The sequence below is a fragment of the Equus asinus genome, chromosome 9 (genome assembly GCF_041296235.1).
Source record: "Equus asinus isolate D_3611 breed Donkey chromosome 9, EquAss-T2T_v2, whole genome shotgun sequence".
NCBI classification, from domain to species: Eukaryota; Metazoa; Chordata; class Mammalia; order Perissodactyla; family Equidae; genus Equus; species Equus asinus.
The window spans coordinates 44585422-44606790 of NC_091798.1; the positions used below are offsets into that span (position 1 = coordinate 44585422).

At 36.8% G+C, this 21369-nt stretch overlaps 1 protein-coding gene across 4 annotated transcripts in view; it reads left to right on the top strand.

Moving 5' to 3' along the window:
- CDKL3 (cyclin dependent kinase like 3) overlaps window positions 1-21369 on the top strand; it is a 100792-nt gene that overhangs the window by 40158 nt on the left and 39265 nt on the right. For 3 of the 4 annotated variants that reach the window (XM_070517367.1, XM_014846418.3, XM_044780467.2), the window contains exon 11: window positions 749-846. In XM_070517367.1, the coding sequence (XP_070373468.1) occupies window positions 749-846 (98 nt within the window). Of the gene's footprint in view, window positions 1-387; window positions 511-748; window positions 847-21369 lie in introns of those variants that run through there. The other variant, XM_044780475.2, reaches the window with a different exon arrangement.

Here is a 21369-nt window from a genome sequence, read left to right on the forward strand (position 1 = left end):
GATGTATGCTTTACAAGACCTTTTTTGGTAATTTAACATTTTATAATGTAATTTAGGTAGAAATAGTAAATTGCTGCAAAAAATATTTTCAGCTGATGAGAATTTTTTCCATAGCCAAATAAGGGTTGAAACTTGAAGGAGATAATTTTAAAGAAGGGTTAAGAAAACTTTAAAAGGTAAATTTTCATTAACTCAATATTGTTGAAATGTTAGAGCAGTATTTGGGAAATTTGGTTTGAGTTCAGTATATGACCTGGAGTAAATCAATTTCCTATGATTTCTCCATGATTCTTTGCCTGTATAGTACTTCAGGCATCCACGGAGTTAGTAGATTAAGATTTAGAACATGTATTGAGCTCTTAAAATGACTTTTCTTTTTTTTAACAGAGTAAATGTTATGTTACTTTGAAGAACAGCGACACCTTGTGAAAAGTTAATATAATAGCAAGATTATAGTACTTGCACAGCTCAAGAGGAATTATCTGATCCACTTAACAGTTATACTCAGAATTAAAAAAATAAATGTCTTCTTTTAATACCTGGTAGACTATTTATAAATTTATAAAACAAATCATTTATGATTGGCACATTTTACCGTTACAACTCAGGATTTGTTCAGTTCCGTTATGATAAACTGAGGAACTGACTTTAATGCATTTCAGAATTTCCATTTGAAACTCTTGAAAAGGAAAGTAAAGCTTCAAGGCAGGAATAACAAGTTGTCATTATTGTATATATTTTTGAAAAGTTAAACAGATAAAAGTGCTGAAGAGGGAATCGAAGAAAACAGATTCATCTAAAATACCAACTTTACTTAATGTGGATCAAAATCAAGAGAAACAAGAGGTAAAACTTTTTTTGTTTATAGCTGTTACTAAGGAATGCTGTTTAGAACTCTTGACTTGGTATGTAAATTTAGTTATTACTATTAGAAAGTTATATAAAAATTCTGTAGTGTTCAAACTTGAGAAACAGATCTATATTTTCCTAGGATAATCAATTACTGAAAGTTTTTAAATGTTATTTTTTTGGGGTGGTGAATACCAGCCCTCATTTGAATGTTGAGTGATTAGAATATACGGTGCCCAAGGAAAATAGTATGTATGTTATGTGTATTGTCTGCTATCATGCAGGTAAACTATGCCAGAGGAAATGAACGATGGTATAAACATACGGTTATACTGGCCACAAGAACATATGTGTTTGTCTTTAGACTCTTCCTTCCTGTTTTTTCTCCAATTCTGCCATCTCTACTGTCCACCTATACTGTCCTATTTTCACGAGGATTTGCTCTCAACTAGCTATCAGATGATCTTGTTGAAATGTCCCAGTCCCTACCCACCAGGGAGTCTTGAATTTTCTTTGGAAATCTTGAAGCCCTCAATACCCGAATGAAGGTTCTCTAAAGGTACTCTTTTAAGGGAAGGGGATTGTGCTGAGCACCCCCTGAGTTAAATCACATAGATGGCCTTCTATTCTGCACTCTTGTGAGGTCATCGACTTTATCATCTGTTTCTTGTTTTTAAAATAAAATTGATTACATTTTAATTCATGATAAAATTAGCACATGTGAAGAAATTAGAAAAATAGAGAAATTTTTATCTGAAACTGTGTAAGAAGACGTTTTAACTAATTCTATTCAATCTCTGCAACATTCAGATAAAAGAGTTATCAGACACTGTTAGATATATTTCACAGTGACATTTATGCTTTATTCTCGGTCTAGAACTTGTTAAGAACTCCACAATCCACTTGGCAGAAAAGAGATATTTTCTAGATAGAAAAAGAAAGCCATTATTAGTCATCTTCTAGTTCATTATAAAAACTAATAAGGTGGCTTTAAACTTTTAAACTTGGGTAACTTACTGATGTCACAATATGTTGCACAGCATACCATTTGCACATTTTTTGAGTGATTGGGTGAGTTAGGGCTCGAGTTTGGGAGACTGGTGATGTGCTATATGTGTTTATCCTAGTGTCCTATGAAAGCCCCCAGAACTAAAATTACATCCAATGCAGGAAGAAAGGAACTCTTGGACTGTCTGTCTTAAGGAAAAGAGGAACTCTTTAAGGAAATTTTACTTTCTGTCATTTTTAAAATACATAAGTAAATAGGAAGGGAAAAATCACTTCTTGCTCATATGGTGTAGAACTCCTGAAAAGATGACCTTTTCAAGAGTGACCTTGAAACATTTGTAGTTATTAGAAATAACAAGTGGTCATCAATAATGGTTATAGTTTATTTGTACTGCCCATTCAAATGCAGTTCTGACAAGTGACTGAAATTGCATATAAGGCTAGTCTAAACACTTTTAATAAATTCATGTCAGAAGTAAGAAAATTTCCTAAATTTTGAGTTGGTAGTTTATTTTAGAACACAAGAGAATATGACATGTTTTTAAAAACATAAGAGAGAGACTACAAACTTATTTGGCTCTGCCATTGACTTGTTTTTGAATTGCCTAATCAGATCCAGGTGTTTCCCAGTTGCACATTAAAATTTCAGGCATCTTAAATGCATAGTGAAATAGTGTGCATTTAGTGTTCATGATAAGCATGAAACATGGGTTGGGTTCCACACTGAACAATGTGGAACACCATTTAAACATATCATGAAGATCGTTTATAAAAGGATGGAAATAGTGTGTACGTGCATTGAATAGACTCTGTAACCTAGAAACTCTAAATTACTCTAATGAATGAGTTAGGAAAGAGAGAAGAGAATCTATACAGAAGCCACCTTCAATTCTACTTCATGATGATAATGAGGAAAACCTTGCTAAATACTATCCCTGTACCTTATAAACAACCCCCAGGTACAGAGTGCAAGGACTTGCCTGTGGGTCTGTGTCCTTACCAAAGACTCATTATTTCCTCAGTGAAGGTCCTGTTTCTATTTACTTTTTAGAATATAGGAAATGTACAAACTGAAAGGAAGAAGAACCTGACAGATGTAGGGTAGAAAATGCAGCAACTGAAAATTCAGGGAATCCCAGAATTACTGGATGGTTAAGAAAAATATCCTTTTTATTAGTATTACGTATGCAAAAATGCTGACTAAAGAATTCTACAGATATATTGTAAATTCTGTGTAGTTATGTGTATATTCACCTAAGTTTATTTTTAAATTTACTATTCTTTAAGTTATTCATTTTTTCTTAATTTGAACATTTAATTTATAAAAACTGCCTGACTGGTACATCCTAATAAAATTGCAGCTTACGTTAAGTCATATAATTTTATTTGATGATCTGTTGTCTCAGTTATGTTTGATTAGTGGTTATTTGTAGCTTTGGTTCAGAACTTTATAATTGTAGAAGGAAAAGTTTCTAAATGTGTAATAAAGTGAGATCCCAGTGTCTGGGAGCACCAAACATTTCTGAACAAATATATTTGATAAGCATGAAACATGGGTTTGGTTCCACACTGAACATTCTGGAACAGCATTTAAACATATCATGAAGGTTGTTTATAAAAGGATGGAAACTGAGCAAAGCATTGAAGCAGAACTTTTGGCTTGACCAGCATGTTTATCATTTAGTAGTTTACACAGAATGTATTGTTGCATGTAATTTAACGTTAGTGACAGTCAAGGTTTTGGCAGCATGTATTTACAGTCTTATCCCTGGTTCTTACTGGCTTGGTTTCTAACTTAAGGGTGGAGATGGCTACTGTGAGGGGAAAAGTTTGAAGAGGAACAGATTTTTGACTTGTGGTGTCTTTTCTTTTAAATATTAAAAATACAAATCGGCATGTCTTCCCTTTTTATTTTATATACAGTAGAAATGTACTATGAACTGTTAAGACAGCCATTTGTCTGCATTAGCATCATCCAACTTTTTTTGTTAGCAAGCCATTCACTGTTTTCTTCTTTCTTTCTTCTAAAAATTCTGTTGACGTGATGCTTTGATTTGGAATTATAAAGTGATTTCCTTTCTGCCTGCTTCTTTACTTTCCATGATTACTGAGTAGGTAGCCCATCCTGTCATAGGACGCCCATTGTACTTATACTGATCTCTGCCCTCTGCTAGTGACGTAATCTTAAGTGTCAATTATTTCCTAGAATGCTCAGGCTTCCTGCAGTGAGTTCTTAATGAAACATCTGACCCATTGTTTTAAAAGCTGTTCGTTACATGGGGCTGGCCCCGTGGCCGAGCGGTTAACTTCGTGCGCTCCGCGGCAGGAGGCCCAGTGTTTCGTTGGTTCGAATCCTGGGTGTGGACATGGCACTGCTCATCAAACCACGCTGAGGCAGCATCCCACACGCCACAACTAGAAGGACCCACAACGAAGAATATACAACTATGTACTGGGGGGCTTTGGGGAGAAAAAGGAAAAAAATAAAATCTTAAAAAAAATAATCTGTTCATTACCGTTACATGATTAAAAACATGTTCTGTTAGTCAGCTGTAAAAGCATTTATAATATTTATAAAATATCTTAAAATTATATGGTATTCAAATGTTAATTCTTTTATCCTTTTAAACAACTATCAGCATTTTTCCAGTTCCTAGTTCCATCTAATAGTGCCTTTTATGTGGTACAGACTTTGCGATTTCATAAAATAAATTATGTACAACCCAGAAGAGATTATACTACCAAAATTCCTCATTGTCCTATTCTTCAAAAAACAGTAAAATGGGATTATCTGGTGTTTTACCAGGATTCTACCTGATTTTGTGTTTTCTAAATAGACATAGAAAGCAAAGGAAAACATAGTTTCTTTATTACAATGTTATAGTCTCTTTTCATCTCATTAAAAAGTTGATTAGAATTAATAGCTGAGGTTATTATATATGATGTACCTTTCTAACAGACTCCTTGTTAGCTTTAGCAACTAATCTCCTGCAAGGAAGTCAAGAGTTGTTCCCTCTGGTGGGTTTCACAGGTATAAGTCTGCCCACTGCTTGTTGCATTTATATATTTGTTGATCCTTACATCAATATCAAAGGATTGTCAATTCCTTTTCAATTTCTATAAAAATACCTACTGGGATTTTGATTGGGGTTGTGTTAAATTTATACATCAATTGGAGGAGAATGGATATCCTAATATTTTTATTTATTTTTATTTTTTATTTTTCCTTTTTCTCCCCAAAGCCCCCCAGTACATAGTTGTGTATTTCAGTTGTGGGTCCTTCTAGTGGTGGCGTGTGGGATGCCGCTTCAGCATGGCCTGATGAGTGGTGCCATGTCCACGCCCAGGATCCGAACCAGCAAAACCCTGGGCCACTGAAACAAAGCTGGAGAGCTTAACCACTCGGCCATGGGGCAGGCCCCCTGGCTATCCTAATACTGAGTGTTGCGATCTACAAGCGTGGATAAACTCTCCATTTATTTAGATCTTCTTTAATTTCTTTCTGTAATATTTTATAGGAATCATATATCTTTTATTAAAATTATTCCTATGTGTTTTGTTTTATGATGCTGTTATAAATGGTATTGTTTTTCAGTATTATCTTCTAGTTGGTTGTTGCTAGTATACATAGGTACAATTTGGTTTTCTATATTGATCTTGTATTCTGAGACCTTGCTAAATTCACTTGTTAGTTCCAATAGGTTTCCTTCCTTCATTCCTTCGTTTATTCGTTCATTCATTTGTTCCTTACTCCCTTCTTCTTTTTTTGTATATTCCTTGGGATTTCATATTAGGCAATCATAACATCTACACATAAAGGTAGTTTTACTACTTCTTTTCCAATGTTTATGTCTTTTATTACTTTTTCTTGCCTTTTTGTACTGACTGGGGTATGTGATAATGTTGAACAGAAGCAGTGAGAGGACATCCTCAACTTTTTTCCTATACCAGAGGGAAAACATTCAGCCTTTTCCCATTAAGTATGATGTTAGTTGTAGGATTTATGTAGATAACCTTTATTAAATTGAAGAAAATTCCTTCTGTTTTTCTTCCTGAGTGTCCTTACCATGAACAGGTGTTAAATTTTATTAAATGCTTTTCCTGCATCTACTGAGATGTTCTTATTATTTTCCTCCTTTATTCTGTTAATGTGAATTAGATGAAGTGATATTTGATTGTTAAATCAACCCTGTATTCCTAGAATTAAACTCCACTTGATCTTTTTTACATATTGTATTATGTTTGATTGATTAATATTTTATTAAGGATTTTGGCCTCTATGTTAATGAGGGATTTTAGTCCCTTTTTTTTCTTATATTGTCCTTGTCTGGTTTTGGTATGTTATGTGTTATTTGCTTCACAAAATGAATTGAGAAGTGTTTCTCCTCCTCTGTTTTTTGAAAGAATTTGTGTAGGATTGATTTTATTTCTTCCTTAGATGTTTGTTAGAAACCACTAGTGAAGCCACCAGGGCCTGGTGTTTTCTTTGTGGAAAGTTTTTTGTTTTTGTTTTTGCTGAGGAAGATTCGCCCGGAGCTAACATCTGTGCCAGTCTTCCTTTACTTTGTATGTGGGTCACCGCCATAGTGTGGCCGTTGACCAGAAGTGTAGTTCTGTGCCCGGGGAACTGTACCAGGCCAACAAAGCAGATGCATGCTGAACTTAACCACTAGGCCAGGGGGCCAGCCCCCTCTTTGTGGAAAGATTTTTATAAGCAAATTCAATTTTCTTAAATTTTTAAAATAAATATAGAGATATCTAGATTTGCTCCTTCTTCTTGTATCAGTTTTGGTAATTTGCCTCTTTCGAGGAATTTTTTATCCATTCCATTAAAAGTTCCTGATTTTATTGGCTTAACATTGTTTATCATTTTCCCTTTTATCATTTAAAATTTGGTAAGATCTATGGTCATGTTCCCTTTGTCATTTCTTGTATTGGGAATTTATGTTTTCTCTCTTTTTTTTCTTGGAAAGTCTAGCTAGACGTTTATCAATTTTACTAATTTTTTCAGAAAAACATTTTTTGGTTTTATTCATTATTTCTGTTGTTTATTTCCTATTTTATTGATTTATGCTCTTATCTTTATTGTTTCTTTCATCTATTTATTTTGAGTTTAATTTGTGTTATAATAAGAAATATATATATTTGGTCTTCATTCCCCTCTTCCTGGCAGAGAGCTCCAAAAACCCTTATAATTTCCCAATTGATAGGGATGAGAGGAGCATCTTTTGTTATTCATAGTAAGTCCCTTTCAATCATACCTGAGTTTATGCTAATAAAATGACTCTTAGAGGAAGGGGGCTGGTAACCAGAGGAACCAATCATGTGATTAGAGGGTTGGAATTTTCAGCCCTATGCTCTGACCTCTGGGGAGACAAGAAGGGCTGGAGATGGAGTCCATCAACAGCCAATGATTTAGTCAATCACGCCTATGTAATGGAACCTCCATAAAAACCCTAAACGAACGGATTTGGAGAGCTTCCGAGTCAGCGAACACCTCGAGGTCCTGGAGAGTGGTGCACCCAGAGAAGACATGGAAGCTCTGCACCCCTTCCCACACACCTTGGCCTATGCAGCTCTTCCTTCCATTTGGCTGTTCCTGAGTTTTATCCTTTATAATGAACTGATGATAGTAAGTACAGCACTTTCCTGAGTTCTGTGAGCCATTCCAGCAAATTATCAAACCTGACAAGGGGGTGTCGGAACATTCAGTTGATAGCCAGTTGGTTAGAAGGACAAGAGGCCCAGACTTGCTATTGGAGTCTGAAGTGGGGGGCAGTCTTGTGGGACTGAGCCCTTAACCTGTGGGGTCTGTACTAACTCCAGGTAGTTAGTGTCAGACATGTTATGAATAAAGGAATCGGTTTTTCCATTTACTCTTCTTTTTCTACCTTCTGAAGGTAGAGCTGAGGTCATTGACTTGAGACTTTTCTTCTTTTCTAATATAAACATTCAATTTTCCTTTTAGCTGCATCCACAAATTTCAGTGGTATTATATCATTTAAAAACATTTCCCAATTTTCCTTTGGATTTCTTATTTAATCCATTTATTTAGAAATGTGTTGTTCAATTATTGACTGTTTAGAGTTATCCCCAATATCTTACTGTTATAGATTTTTAATTTCATTTCATTGTGGTCAGACAATATACTCTGTGTTAGTTCAGTCCTTCTAAATCCTTTGAGACTTGTCTTGTGTCCCAGCATATGGTCTCTTCATGAATGTTGTATTTACACTTGAAAGAATGTGTATTTTGCTGAAGTTGAGTGTAGTGTTCTGTAAATGGCAGTTAGGTCAAGTTGGTTGATAATGTATTTAGGTCTCATATCTTTGCTGATTTTCATGATCAATTGCTGAGGGAGGAATATTGAAATCTTCAACTGTAACTGTGGATTTGTCTCTTTCTCTTTTCAGTTCTATTAGTAGTTGCTTTATGCATTTTGAAGCTTTGTTGTTAGGTGCACGTATATTTAGGGCTATTATATTTCTTTTTTTTTTATTGAGTTAATGATAGGTTACAATCTTGTGAAATTTCAGTTGTACATTAATGTTTGTCATTCATGTTGTAGGTGCACCACTTCACCCTTTGTGCCCACCCCCCACCCCACCTTTCCCCTGGTATCCACTAAACTGTTCTTAGTCCACATTTTTAAATTCCTCATATGAGTGGAGTCATACACAGATTATCCTTCTCCAGCTGGCATATTTCACTTAACATAATTCCCTCAAGGTCCATCCATGTTATTGCAAATGGAATGATTTTGTTCTGTTTTGCAGCTGAGTAGTATTCCATTGTATATATGTACCACATCTTGTTTACGCATTCATCTGTTGATGGGCACTTAGGTTGCTTCCATGTCTTGGCTATTGTAAATAATGCTGCAATGAACATTGGGGTACACAGGACTTTTGGGATTGCTGACTTCAAGCTCTTTGGATAAATACCCAGTAGTGGGATGGCTGGATTGTATGGTAGTTCTATTTTTAATTTTTTGAGGAATCTCCATACTGTTTTCCATAGTGGCTGCACCAGTTTGCATTCCCACCGGCAGTGTATGAGGGTTCCTTTTTCTCCACAACCTCTCCAACATTTGTTACTATTAGTTTTAGATATTTTTGTCATTCTAACGGGTGTAAGGTGATATTTTAGTGTAGTTTTGATTTGCGTTTCCCTGATGATCAGCGATGATGAGCATCTTTTCATGTGCCTATTGGCCATCCGTATATCTTCTTTGGAGAAATGTCTGTTCATGTCTCCAGCCCATTTTTTGATTGGGTTGTTTGATTTTTTGTTATTGAGTTGTGAGAGTTCTTTATATATTATGGATATTAAGCCTTTGTCAGATATATGACTTGAAAATATTTTTTCCCAGTTAGTGGGTTGTTTTTTTGTTTCAATCCTGTTTTCATTTGCCTTGAAGAAGCTCTTTAGTCTGATGAAGTCCCATTTGTTTATTCTTTCTATTGTTTCCCTTCTCTGAGAAGGCATGGTGTCAGAAAAGATCCTTTTAATACTGATGTCAAAGAGTGTACTGCCTACGTTTTCTTCTAGAAGCCTTATGGTTTCAGGTCTCACCTTTAGGTCTTTGATCCATTTTGAGTTTATTTTGGTGAATGGTGAAAAAGAATGGTCAATTTTCATTCTTTTACATGTGGCTTTCCAGTGTTCCCAGCACCATTTGTTGAAAAGACTTTCTTTTCTCCATTGTATGCCCTCAGCTCCTTTGTCGAAGATAAGCTGTCCATAGATGTGTGGTTTTATTTCTGGGCTTTCAATTCTGTTCCATTAATCTGTGCACCTGGTTTTGTACCAGTACCATGCTGTTTTGATTACTGTAGCTTTGTAGTATGTTTTGAAGTCAGGGGTTGTGATGCCTCCCATTTTGTTCTTTTTTCTCAGGATTGCTTTAGCAATTCGGGGTCTTTTGTTGCCCCATATGAATTTTAGGATTCTTTGTTCTAATTCTGTGAAGAATGTCATTGGGATTCTGATTGGGATGGCACTGAATCTGTAGATTGCTTTAGGTAGAACGGACATTTTAACTATGTTTATTCTTTCAATCCATGTACATGGAATGTCTTTCCATCTCCTTATGTCATCATCCAATTCTCTCAGAAAGGCCTTGTAATTTTCATTATATAGGTCCTTCACTTCCTTAGTTAAATTTACCCCAAGGTATTTTATTCTTTTTGTTGCGATTGTGAATGGTATTGTGTTCTTGAGTTCTTTTTCTGTTAGTTCGTTATTGGAGTATAGAAATGCTACTGATTTATGCAAATTGATTTTGTACCCTGCAACTTTGCTGTAGTTGTTGATTACTTCTAAGAGTTTTCCAATGGATTCTTTGGGGTTTTCTATATATAAGATCATGTCGTCTGCAAACAGCGAGAGTTTCACTTCTTCCCTCCCTGTTTGGATTCCTTTTATTCCTTTTTCTTGCCTGATTGCTCTGGCCAGGACCTCCAGTACTATGTTGAATAAGAGTGGTGATAGAGGGCATCCTTGTCTCGTTCCTGTTTTCAGGGGGATGGCATTCAGTTTTTGCCCATTGAGTATGATGTTGGTTATGGGTTTGTCATATATGGCCTTTAGTATGTTGAGGTAGTTTCCTTCTATGCCCATTTTGTTCAGAGTTTTTATCATAAATGGCTGTTGGATTTTGTCAAATGCCTTCTCTGCATCTATTGAGATGATCATGTGGTTTTTATTCCTCAGTTTGTTGATGTGGTGTATCACATTGATTGATTTGTATCACGTTGATTGATTTGCGGATGTTGAACCATCCCTGTGTCCCTGGTATGAATCCCACCTTATCATGATGTATGATCCTTTTGACGAATTGCTGAATTCTGGTTGCCAAAATTTTGTTTAGAATTTTTGAATCTATGTTCATCAGTGATATTGGCCTGTAGTTCTCTTTTTTCGTGGTGTCCTTGTCAGGTTTTGGTATCAGTGTGATGTTGGCCTCATAGAATGTGTTAGGAAGTGTTCCATCTTTCTGAACTTTTTGGAATAGCTTGAAAAGGATAGGTATTAAATCCTCTCTGAAAGTTTGTTAGAATTCCCCAGGAAAGCCATCTGCTCCTGAGGTTTTATTCTTTGGGATGTTTTTGATTGGTGTTTCAATCTCTTTCCTTGTGATTGGTCTGTTCAAATTGTCTGCCTCTTCTTGAGTCAGCTTTGGGAGGTTGTATGAGTCCAAGAATTTATCCATTTCCTCTAGGTTATCCATTCTGGTGGCATATAGTTTTTCGTAGTATTCTCTTATAATCCGGTGTATTTCTGCAGAGTCTGTTGTTATTTCTCCTCTTTCATTTCTGATTTTGTTATTTGAGCTTTCTCCCTTTTTGTCTTTGTAAGTCTGGCTAGGGATCTGTCAATTTTATTTATCTTCTCAAAAAACCAGCTCTTTGTTTCATTGATCCTTTCTACTGCCTTTTTCGTTTCAATAGTATTTATTTCTGCTCTGATTTTTATTATGTCTCTCCTTCTGCTGACTTTGGGCTTTATTTGTTCTTTTTTCTCTAGTTCAGTTAGGTGTAGTTTAAGATTGCTTATTTGGGATTTTTCTTGTTTGTTAAGATGTGCCTGTATTGCGATGAATTTTCCTCTTAATACAGCTTTTGCTGTATCCCATATGAGTTGGTATGGCATGCTATCATTTTCATTTGTTTCCAGGTATTTTTTGATTTCTTCTTTAATTTCTTCAATGATCCATTGCTTGTTCAGTAGTGTGTTGTTTAGTCTCCACATCTTTGTGCCTTTCTCAGCTTTTTTCTTGTAATTACTTTCTAGCCTTATAGCATTATGATTGGAGAAGATGCTTGTTATTATTTCAATTTTTTAGAATTTGTTTCCCAATTTGCTTGCCTTGTTTCTCAACATATGGTCTATCCTTGAGAATGTTCCATGTGCACTTGAGAAGAATGTGTATTCAGCTCTTTTAGGGTGAAGTGATCTATATATGTCTATTAAGTCCAATTGTTTTAGTTTTTCATTTAGCTCCACTATTTCCTTGTTGATTTTCTGTCTGGATGATCTGTCAATTGATGTGAGTGGGGTGTTGAGGTCCCCTACTATTATTGTGTTGTTTTTAACATCTTCCTTTAGGTCTGTTAATAGTTGCTTTATGAATCTTGGTGCTCCTGTGTTGGATGCATAGATATTTATAAGCGTTATTTCTTCTTGATGAAGTGTCCCTTTGATCATTATATATTGTCCCTCTGTGTCTCTCTTTACCTTTCTTATTTTGAAATCCACTTTGTCTGATATAAGAATTGCAGCACATGCCTTTTTTTTCTTGCTGTTAGCTTGAAGTATTGTCCTCCACCCCTTCACCCTGAGCCTGTGTTTGTCCTTGGGGCCGAGGTGTGTTTCTTGGAGGCAACAAATTGTTGGATCTTGTTCTTTAATCCATTTTGCCACTCTGTGTCTTTTTATTGGAGCGTTCAATCCGTTTATATTGAGAGTGATTATTGATGCATGTGGACTTAATGCTGTCAATCTGTCGCTCATTATCTTGTTTTCCTGCGTTTCTTTTCCTGTGTGCTTTAGACTACCCATTTAATACTGCAATTTCTTATGCTGGGTTTCTTAGATTTTTCCTTATTTATGATTTGTGACTCTGTTCTGTATTTTATTTTAGTGTCTACCCTGAAGTTTGTATTTAGAATCTCGTGTATAATATAGTCTAATCTCTGGTCGTCTGTTACTTACTTGGCCAATACTGATTTAGACCCTTTGCTCTTCCCCTCCTAAATAATTATTTTCATTTCTTATTCCAACTCATGTTATGAATTTGTAGTTAGAGTGATAAGATCGTCCTTGCTTTGGTAGTTTCCTTACCTTTACCCTAATGCTATAGTTGAATATTTGCTATCCTGTTCTGGTTCTATCCATCGGTCTCCCTAGTCTGTGGATTGTGACCCCTTTCTCCCTTTTTTTCTTTTTGCAGGTATGAGAGTCTTCTTGAGGATTTCTTGTAGTGGAGGGCTTTTAGTTACAAATTCCCTTAACTTTTGTTTGTCTGGAAAAGATTTAATTTCTCCCTCATATCTGAAGGAAATTCTTGCTGTATAGAGTTTTCTTGGCTGAAGATTTTTATCTTTTAAAGCTTTGAATATGTCACTCCATTCTCTCCTAGCTTGTAAGGTTTCTGTAGAGAAATCCGCTGGAAGTCTGATAGGGGCTCCTTTATAGGTTATTCTCTTCTTTTTTCTTACTTCTCTGAGTATTCTTTCTTTATCTTTCCTTCTTGCCAATTGTACTACTATGTGCCTTGCAGTAGGTCTTTTTACATTGACAAATCTAGGAGATCTGAAAACTTCCTCTACACACATTTCTCCATCAATCCCTAGATTTGGGAATTTCTCTTCAATAATTTCGTTAAGCACACTTTCTGCTCCATTTTCCTTTTCCACGTTCTCGGGAATTCCTATGATCCTTAATTCCTCATTGAATCCACTATCTCTTGGAGATTTTCCTCGTTTTTTAAAATTCTTAGTTCTCTTTCTTCCTGTCTGGAGCCATTAAGCCTGTCTATCTTCAATTATGTTAATTTGCTCTTCTATAGTGTCTACATGGGCATTCAGGGAATCCGTATTCTGTTTCATCTGGTCCATTGTATTTTTCATCTCTAGTAATTCTGTTTGATTCTTCTTTATGGTTGCAATCTCTTTTGTGAAGTAACTCCAGAACTCATTGGCTTGTTTCTCTATCTTTCTCTCTACCTCATTGAGTTTTTTGGTTATAGCTGCTCTGAACTCATTATCAGTTAGTTTACCTAATTCCAAGTCCTCAGGAGTTAATTCTATGTTTTTATTGTTTTCCTTCTGATCTGGGGCTTTTATAAATTACTGGATGGTAGAGGAGCGGTTTTTTCGCATCGTGGTAGAATTCGGTTGCAGTTACAGCCTGTCGCCACTAGATGGGGGTCGAGAGCCACGTGTTCTGAGCTCTCCGCCTTCTGGCAAGATGGCAGCACCCAGTGGCTTTGCTGGGAGGGAGGGGCTGCTATTCTGGCGTACCCGATCTGGATTCAGATCAGTTCTGTTCTCTGGTCTCCCGAGGCCCTGGGTTTATGGGTTCCCCAAACATGGAAGCTTTCCCCCATCAGCGGGTTCCCATTGAACCAGCGACAGGAGTCCTGGATGATCCCCCGTGCGGCCCCTCCCCCGCTCCTTCCTGACCCACGCAGCAGCGATTGCAGACTCTAGGGGAGGGAGCAACCTTCTCTCCTACCCGTTCCAGTGCCTCCGAGGCCGTCAGCAAGGTTTATGATCACCGCCTTCTTGGTATTGTAGGTCTCTAACGTGTTGGCATTAGATTTATTCTCTGAAATTCAGTTTTTCCAATCCTTTGTTGTATTTTGGAGGGGAGAGAATCCTGGGTCAGCTCACCCCGCCATTTTGCTCTGCCCGTTAGGGCTATCATATTTCTGATGAAATTGATCCTTATCTGCTATTCAGTATCTGAAAACAGTTGTGTTATATGTTTTGTCCTGTTTAAGCTAAAACCAAGACCAATACTTGTTACTCCATCATTGTTGGAACTAGAAGTTCAGTTAAAGAGTTCTGGAAATGGAGACTTAGTCACTATTTTGAATAAGGAAAATCTACTGAATAACATACTGACATTTGTCTTAAGAATTTTAAAGAACTGTTGGAGTCACTACTAAAAGTTACAGCTCTTTCTCATATAAAATGTCCCTGAGTGATTGTCTGCTGTTTTAGTTTAAGACCACCCCCAAGGATATGGATATGTGAACAGGAATTTGTCTCCTTATTTTATAAGTAGGGACTTGCCCATACTTTTGCTGTTATTGTTTTTATTCTGGTTATTGTAATGATCATTACATTCTGTGAATTCTTTGCCAACAGTATGAAAGTTTGGATTACGAAAGTATGAAGTTTGCCAATGAAACTTCAGCAATGGACATAGTTGGTAGGAAGGATAGTTTATTGGCAGATAATACTTCTCAAAAGGTATTAGTCAGGCAAGTGTGTTTGAGTTGTATTTCTGGTCTGTTTTCATTTTCTGCATATGACTCTGTCTTGTTAGTATTTGTTACAAAGCACTTTATTTCTTTGAGCAAGTAGTTGAAGTAATGAGTTACATCAAGACTGAAAATGTCCCATGGTGGCTAGAACATGATGACATTAGAAGGATAAAGTTCAGAGAATCTTTGAAAGAAGCTATAGTACTGGTATCTGTGTTTAAATTTTTTTCATTCCCTTCCTGGAGCACTTTCATCATGCCCAAGGAGGTGGATTTCCAGGGCCTAAGTTACAGTAGTGTACAGTGTAGTTTCAGTGCCTACTAAGGCCACAAATGTGATAGACTCCTGCTGCAGAGTCAACATTTTCATCAAATTCAAGGTTAAGAAAGTCAGACTTTTGAAACACATAGTTCTATAAACAGGAACAAACTATATCAGTACATAGGAATGCCAAGAAGAGGACAAATTAGCTAAATACAGAATCATATAGCTGTCCAAAGTGTAAATTAAAGGGCCCTAAATAGAAATTGGGCCAGGTTGCTAAAACAGGTAGCGGAATTGCATAGGGAAATGATCAAGAAATCTTAGGTGATGTGGAAGCCATAAGTTACAAGATGATACAAGACAACAAGAAAGTGTTCTTTTCTCTTTAATAAGAGGCAAAAATATAGAAACAAATAAAATATTTTACTAACTTCCTATCTGCCTACCATCTCCTCCCACAGGGCTGGGGAAAGCTGATAACTGATGACCCTGTAAAGGCAGAGAATTATAATGATTTTTCTTCTTTTCTGAAAAAGTGATCCTGAGGTCAGACACCCAAAAGTGGCACTTATGATGGGTGGGATGGAAGTCAAACTGAAGGAGAAGGGGACAAAACTAGTTAAAGAGTTCTTAAAGCTGCGGTCTAGTCAAAGTTGTCTAATATATTGTCACTCATTCTCAGATTGCTAAGAAATAGTTGTTCTTGATTAGTTATGAGTTGTTGTTTGGGAAACCTCTCAGGGGGCAGACAAACATAGCACTTTTCTTTAAAACATCATTGGCAAAAAAGAACAGATTTGTTCGCCTCGATTTTGAAACCTGAAGACCAGAAAGAATCACCAGACAGGTGATTTACAATCGTCTGGAGGAACAGTAGATAGTAATCATTATGAATTTATTTTATCTGGTTAGTTTCGCTTAGTAATAGCTTAATGAGCTCTGTAAACAAAGGGAAAGCAAGAGATATAATGGTTTTGTAGTTCAAGTAATCAGCAATATTTGGGCTGGGTTCTTAGACTCTTCTCTTTTCCATTTACACTTCCTTGGCGAGCTCATCCAGATTCATAGCCTTAACTACCATTTATGTACTAATGACTCTCAGTTCTCTCTCTCCAGCCTAGACTTGACCCCTAAACTCAAGAATCAGATTTCCAGTTGCCCATTCAAGAGCTCTGCTGAAACATATAATAGGTATCTCAAACTTAACATATCCAAAATTAAGGTCCTGATCTTTTCCACCCTTCCTCCTGCTCCTCCATCTTTTCCTCATCTTGGTTAAGGGCAACTGCATTCTTCCACTTGCCCAGGAGAAAGATCTGGGAGTAATCCTTTACTTCTCTTTTTCTCTCATACCCTACATCCTTTCAACTCTACCTTCAAAATATTTCCAGGATTGGACTATTTTTTACCCCTCTACTGCTGTTCACAGCACTCGTTGCTGGATTTTGTAGTCTCTTAGCTGATCTCCCTGCTTGCACCCTTGTTCACCCTTCAGTCTCTTATCCACTCACTGCCTGGGTGTTCTTAATAAAAGTGAAATCAGATGATGTCACTGCTCTCCTCAAAACCCCTGATGCTTCTCACTTCACGCAGAGTAAAAGCCACAGATATCATGGTAACCTACACAGCCCTACACAGGTATGCCTCAGCCCCCTCTTTGACCCTATTTGCTACTTTTCTCCCTATTGCTCATTCTGTCTGGGCCCACTGACCTTCTTGCTGTACCTTGCTGTGCTTCTGCCTCAGCACCTTTGTTTTTGCTGTTTTCTCTGCTTAGAAATATCTTTGCCCAGGTGACTGCATGATTCCCTCCTTTACCTCATTCCTATTGTTCAGGACAGCCTACTTACTGGTTTTTACTCATATATGAAGCTTACTCTACCACTTTACTTAAAATTACAACTTTTTCCATACCTATTCCCCTTTTCTGTTTTACTCTTTCATATAGCACTTCCCTATCTGACAAGCTATATATTTTACTTATTTATTTTGTTTATTAATGGTCTTCTTCCACTAAAATATGAACTAAATGAGGACAGGAATTTAGAGTTTTGTTCGTTGCTGTATTCTCAATACCTAGAACAGTGCCTAGTATATCTTGGCACTCAATAATATTTGCTTTGTGAGTGAATAAATGAATTTATTAGACACCCTACATAGTAATAACTTGAAAAAAAGGAGAATAAAATATGGGGCAATTTTATTAGTGGGGTAGAATGTTCTCTCTATAGCATTCCGACAATTGTTCAAGTGGCTGAACAAGGAGTGAGTGGCAGTGATTCATTAGGGAGTTTAAAGGTGAAGGAGATCAGGTGAACTTAGTATTTTTATGAAGGAATTGAAACTTAATTACTTATAGAGATAACACGGAAGGATGCATGTTAGGAACAGAATTCGGAGGAACCTCAGATAAGTTATAAAAATTGTTTCTCAAAAATTAGAAAGAGAAAAGAGACAAGGAAATTCAGATAAGGCAAGTGAAAGGGTAAAACAAAATAACGCTCTGCAAAGTGAGCTACAGTATATAGGTCAGATTTTCAGATTCTCCACCTCAAGTCACCACATTTCTGTTTCTTTCACCACTGTGTGTCAGGAGACCAGGGAAGTCATAAATTAGTAGAAATTGTAGAGTGAGAAATTGTGTGAGTACTGTCTCAATGTTATACAGGTCTCTTTCTCAATAGGCTCTCTTGGCTTAGAATAAGTGAAATGATTTCTTTGCTTAATTGGATGGATATGTATGGTATTGAAAGAATAAACGATCCTGTGAAATGTGTAGCTCAAATAAGCAAACAAAATGAAGTTTGCCTCAGATTGACTTTCAAACGGAGTGTGGGTTAAGATTCTTGCTCTTCACAATTAGCTTTCATTTAATGGATAGTGGTATATAGATTGCGGGTATCCAGTGGCTATTACATAGTCTATCTGCCCCTCTTTCCAAAGAGTGAAGATGACCCTGAAGTTCTTTGAAGTCAGGTAGTCCTAACCTCCTCCAGAGGGAGCTCAGCCTCCAGCATTTTCAGGGCCTGGAGCCAGTCTCTGCCCTGGTCTAACAGAGGACAAGACATTTTGTCCCCTGTTGGACTGAACTAGTATGAAGATGAGGTACTAATACAGCAATGCTTTTTGCTCTAAATCAATAGTTTTTGCTCCCCTAGATGAGAGATGCAATAAAAGTGCATGCTAGGAACTGAGTTTCCTCAGAAGAATGATTCCAAAGTCTTAGGATATTTCAAACCAAGTCCTAGGTTATTTATATACATTTCAGGCAGCATATCTTGGGCATCACTAAGTAATTTCTTTGTGGCTACTAATTATTACATGGAACAGTATTATTACAGTGTTTAAAGCATCTGATGCCTCATGAGAAACTTTAAAAACAAGATTTATTATGGAATAATTCTGCCATCAGTAGTCTTCCTTGGATTGTAGTTTGATAGATTTGAGTTTGGAAAATTGGTTCTTTAGTTTCTATCCTCCAGACAGAATATCTGGTAATATCAGAATATTTATTGAAACTATACCAGAAACTCCTGGGGCTTCTTTCTTTTTAAAAATATTTATTGAATGAACATTCAATTTTTATTAAAAGCCTTATAGTGTAGTAGAGTCCAGATTAGTGTCAGCTTTCCTGAATTAGATTCATGGCCTTTACCACTTCTTCACTGGGGAGTATGTGTGTGGTATTTTGTTGCCTCAGTTCTCCCAGCTTGAAAATGTGGACAAGAAGAGCTTATCTCTTAGAGATAGTGTGAGGACTTATTGAGGTAAGGTTTAATACACACAGGGCATAGTGGGTTTACAGTGATGAAATTTAGTTGTTTACGGGGCTTTTGGAATCTCCTTCAAAGGTGCAGAATTATGGCTTTTAATTTTAGTTCTGTTGTCCACGTTGTGCGAGTTTATTCTGACTTCATTCCCTTCGGCAATAAATTAGGTCTAGAAGGGCCCTCTACTCTTGTTGCATACTGCCTGTGAAATTGAGGGTATCTGTGCCTTGGTCTCCCTTTGTTTGGATATGAAGTTGGCTTGGGTGACAAATACCTCAAATGTCTGCTATACGTGTATAAAATTGTCCATTAGATACAAGAATAAATATGGCAGAGTTTTCAAAGAGAACTGTACAACATGTATCTCCTTTTGTGGTTGGGAAGAAAATTAATCTCTGCAGACTCAGTAGCACTTTTTGGACTTGTGCCATGTCAAAGGAAGATACTAGTACTGTAGTTCTCTTCCATCCTGGGAAAACCAACTCTAGACTAGCAGTTCCCAGCTCTTTTCCTTTGAGGCTACATTAGATTTTCTCAGAGTCTTTGTGCATTAGTGGAGCAGGTAAGGTGATGTTACAAACATGGCTGTGTTAGGGTGTTGAGAGGGTGAGTTACTGGGAGATCCAGGTTTTATGGAGCCTGAACCTTTTATATGTCAGGGCCTTTTTTGAGAAAAAGAATACAAAATTGCAATTACAAAATTGCTAGGGCTGTTCTCATGGCCTTGGAAGGAACCTATACAAGGGAGGGATCTACACTGGCTTCTTGGCAAATATGCCCCTGGTGATTAGATTGCCGTTACTTGGTTCTTGGTGACCACCAGAAGTCTTGCAGAGAAGTGGGTTATGGCGGAGGCAGTGGCAGCTGAATTGGCTATCAAACAGGTCAACTTTTGAAATCTATTGGGTAGACATTCAGGAGATAATTGGGAGTCCTGTCTCCACTCCTTTGACCAGGTGGAGTTGTTGTTATAAGTGGAAGGAGTTACAACTGGTAGGTCAGTGGGTTGCTGCTGTGGCACTCATTTCCTTTTATTTGGAAGAAGGAACATAGAATATAGTCATAGTGATAGGAAGCACTCTGCTGCATTTAACACCTTGAAGAATAAAATTCAAATTTGATCCATTAAATATTGAGTCTAGCTTCTGTTTTCACCACAGTAATAAAACCTTGCTTTTTATGGGCACCAGTTATCTCCTAATTGTCAAATTCAGTGACTTTCTTTAATTCCTTACGTTCCCTGATTTTCCGTTACACTTGACGCCATGAATCATCTTTTCCTTCTTGAAACACTCTCATCTTTTTTGTCACGTCATCATTTTCTTCTCACCTCCAAACAGTTTTCCACTCTACTGATAATTTATCTTCCCATCTGTTTCCCTGTCAGCATTCTGTGAAGTTTCATTCTTAAGCCCTGCACTCTACCCTGCCTCCTTGAAAGAAGTGCTGCTCTTACAGCTTGACTGCCACCTCTGAGGGTGTTTGGGGGTATTACTCCAAGATCTATAGTTCTGACACTGACATTTATCTGAAGCCCCAGTCTCCACATGTTTGCTAATAGTTCGACTTTATCATTTTGCTGTTTCTTCAAACTTACCATATCTAAACTGGGTTAATTTCTCCCCAAACTATCTTTCCCTTCCCTCCTAGATTTTCTTTTTAAAAGTGTTACCACAGTTTTCCCTGGCTTGAAACTTGGCATCAGCTTGATTTCTCAGTTTATATATCTGATAGCCCATTCAGGCATCAGGTCTACTTGATTCATTCTTTCTAACACATTTTGATCCTCCCATTTTGTAGTAATTCTTCATGCTTAAGCTTATGTAGCCTCTCTTGTGTAGTTGGGACTCTTCCCATGCAAGGTGATCTATTTTTCCTCTAGACTCCCATTTTTTATTGTTCATATTATATTTATTATGTATAAACAAATATTATATGTTTCACATCCTGCTTTGTGATGCTGGTTACCTTTTAATTTATGTCTTTGTACCTTTACCACCCCACTCCAAGTGGCTTTATATAGTTATGTACCTTAATATGTGTGGAACAAATAATTTAAATTCAGAATGACCTTGGTAGTCTGGAGACTTGCTGAAGAATCAATGAATGGTGTTAGAAGTGACCAGTAAGAATCTGAGGCATGGATGTCACTGAGCAAGCTTGTCAGAAGAAATCTTGGGATGGGAGTTAGTGGTGCCATGCTGCACTTCCTATTTAAAACTTCAGAGCACTCACAATTCTGTTTGCCTTTAGGAAGGTGTAGTTGAAGTTGTTTTTTTTTTTTTAAGTTTCAGCCTTCTTAGATCAAAAGCAAATCTACTTTTTCATTTCTGGCAGTATATGTACTAGAGATCTTCAGTTATATATCTGGTAGCCATTCAGGCATCAGTTCTACTTGATTCATTCTTTCTAACACATTTTGATCCTCTCACTTTGTATTAATTTTTCATGCTTAAGCTTATGTAGCCTCTCTTGTGTGAT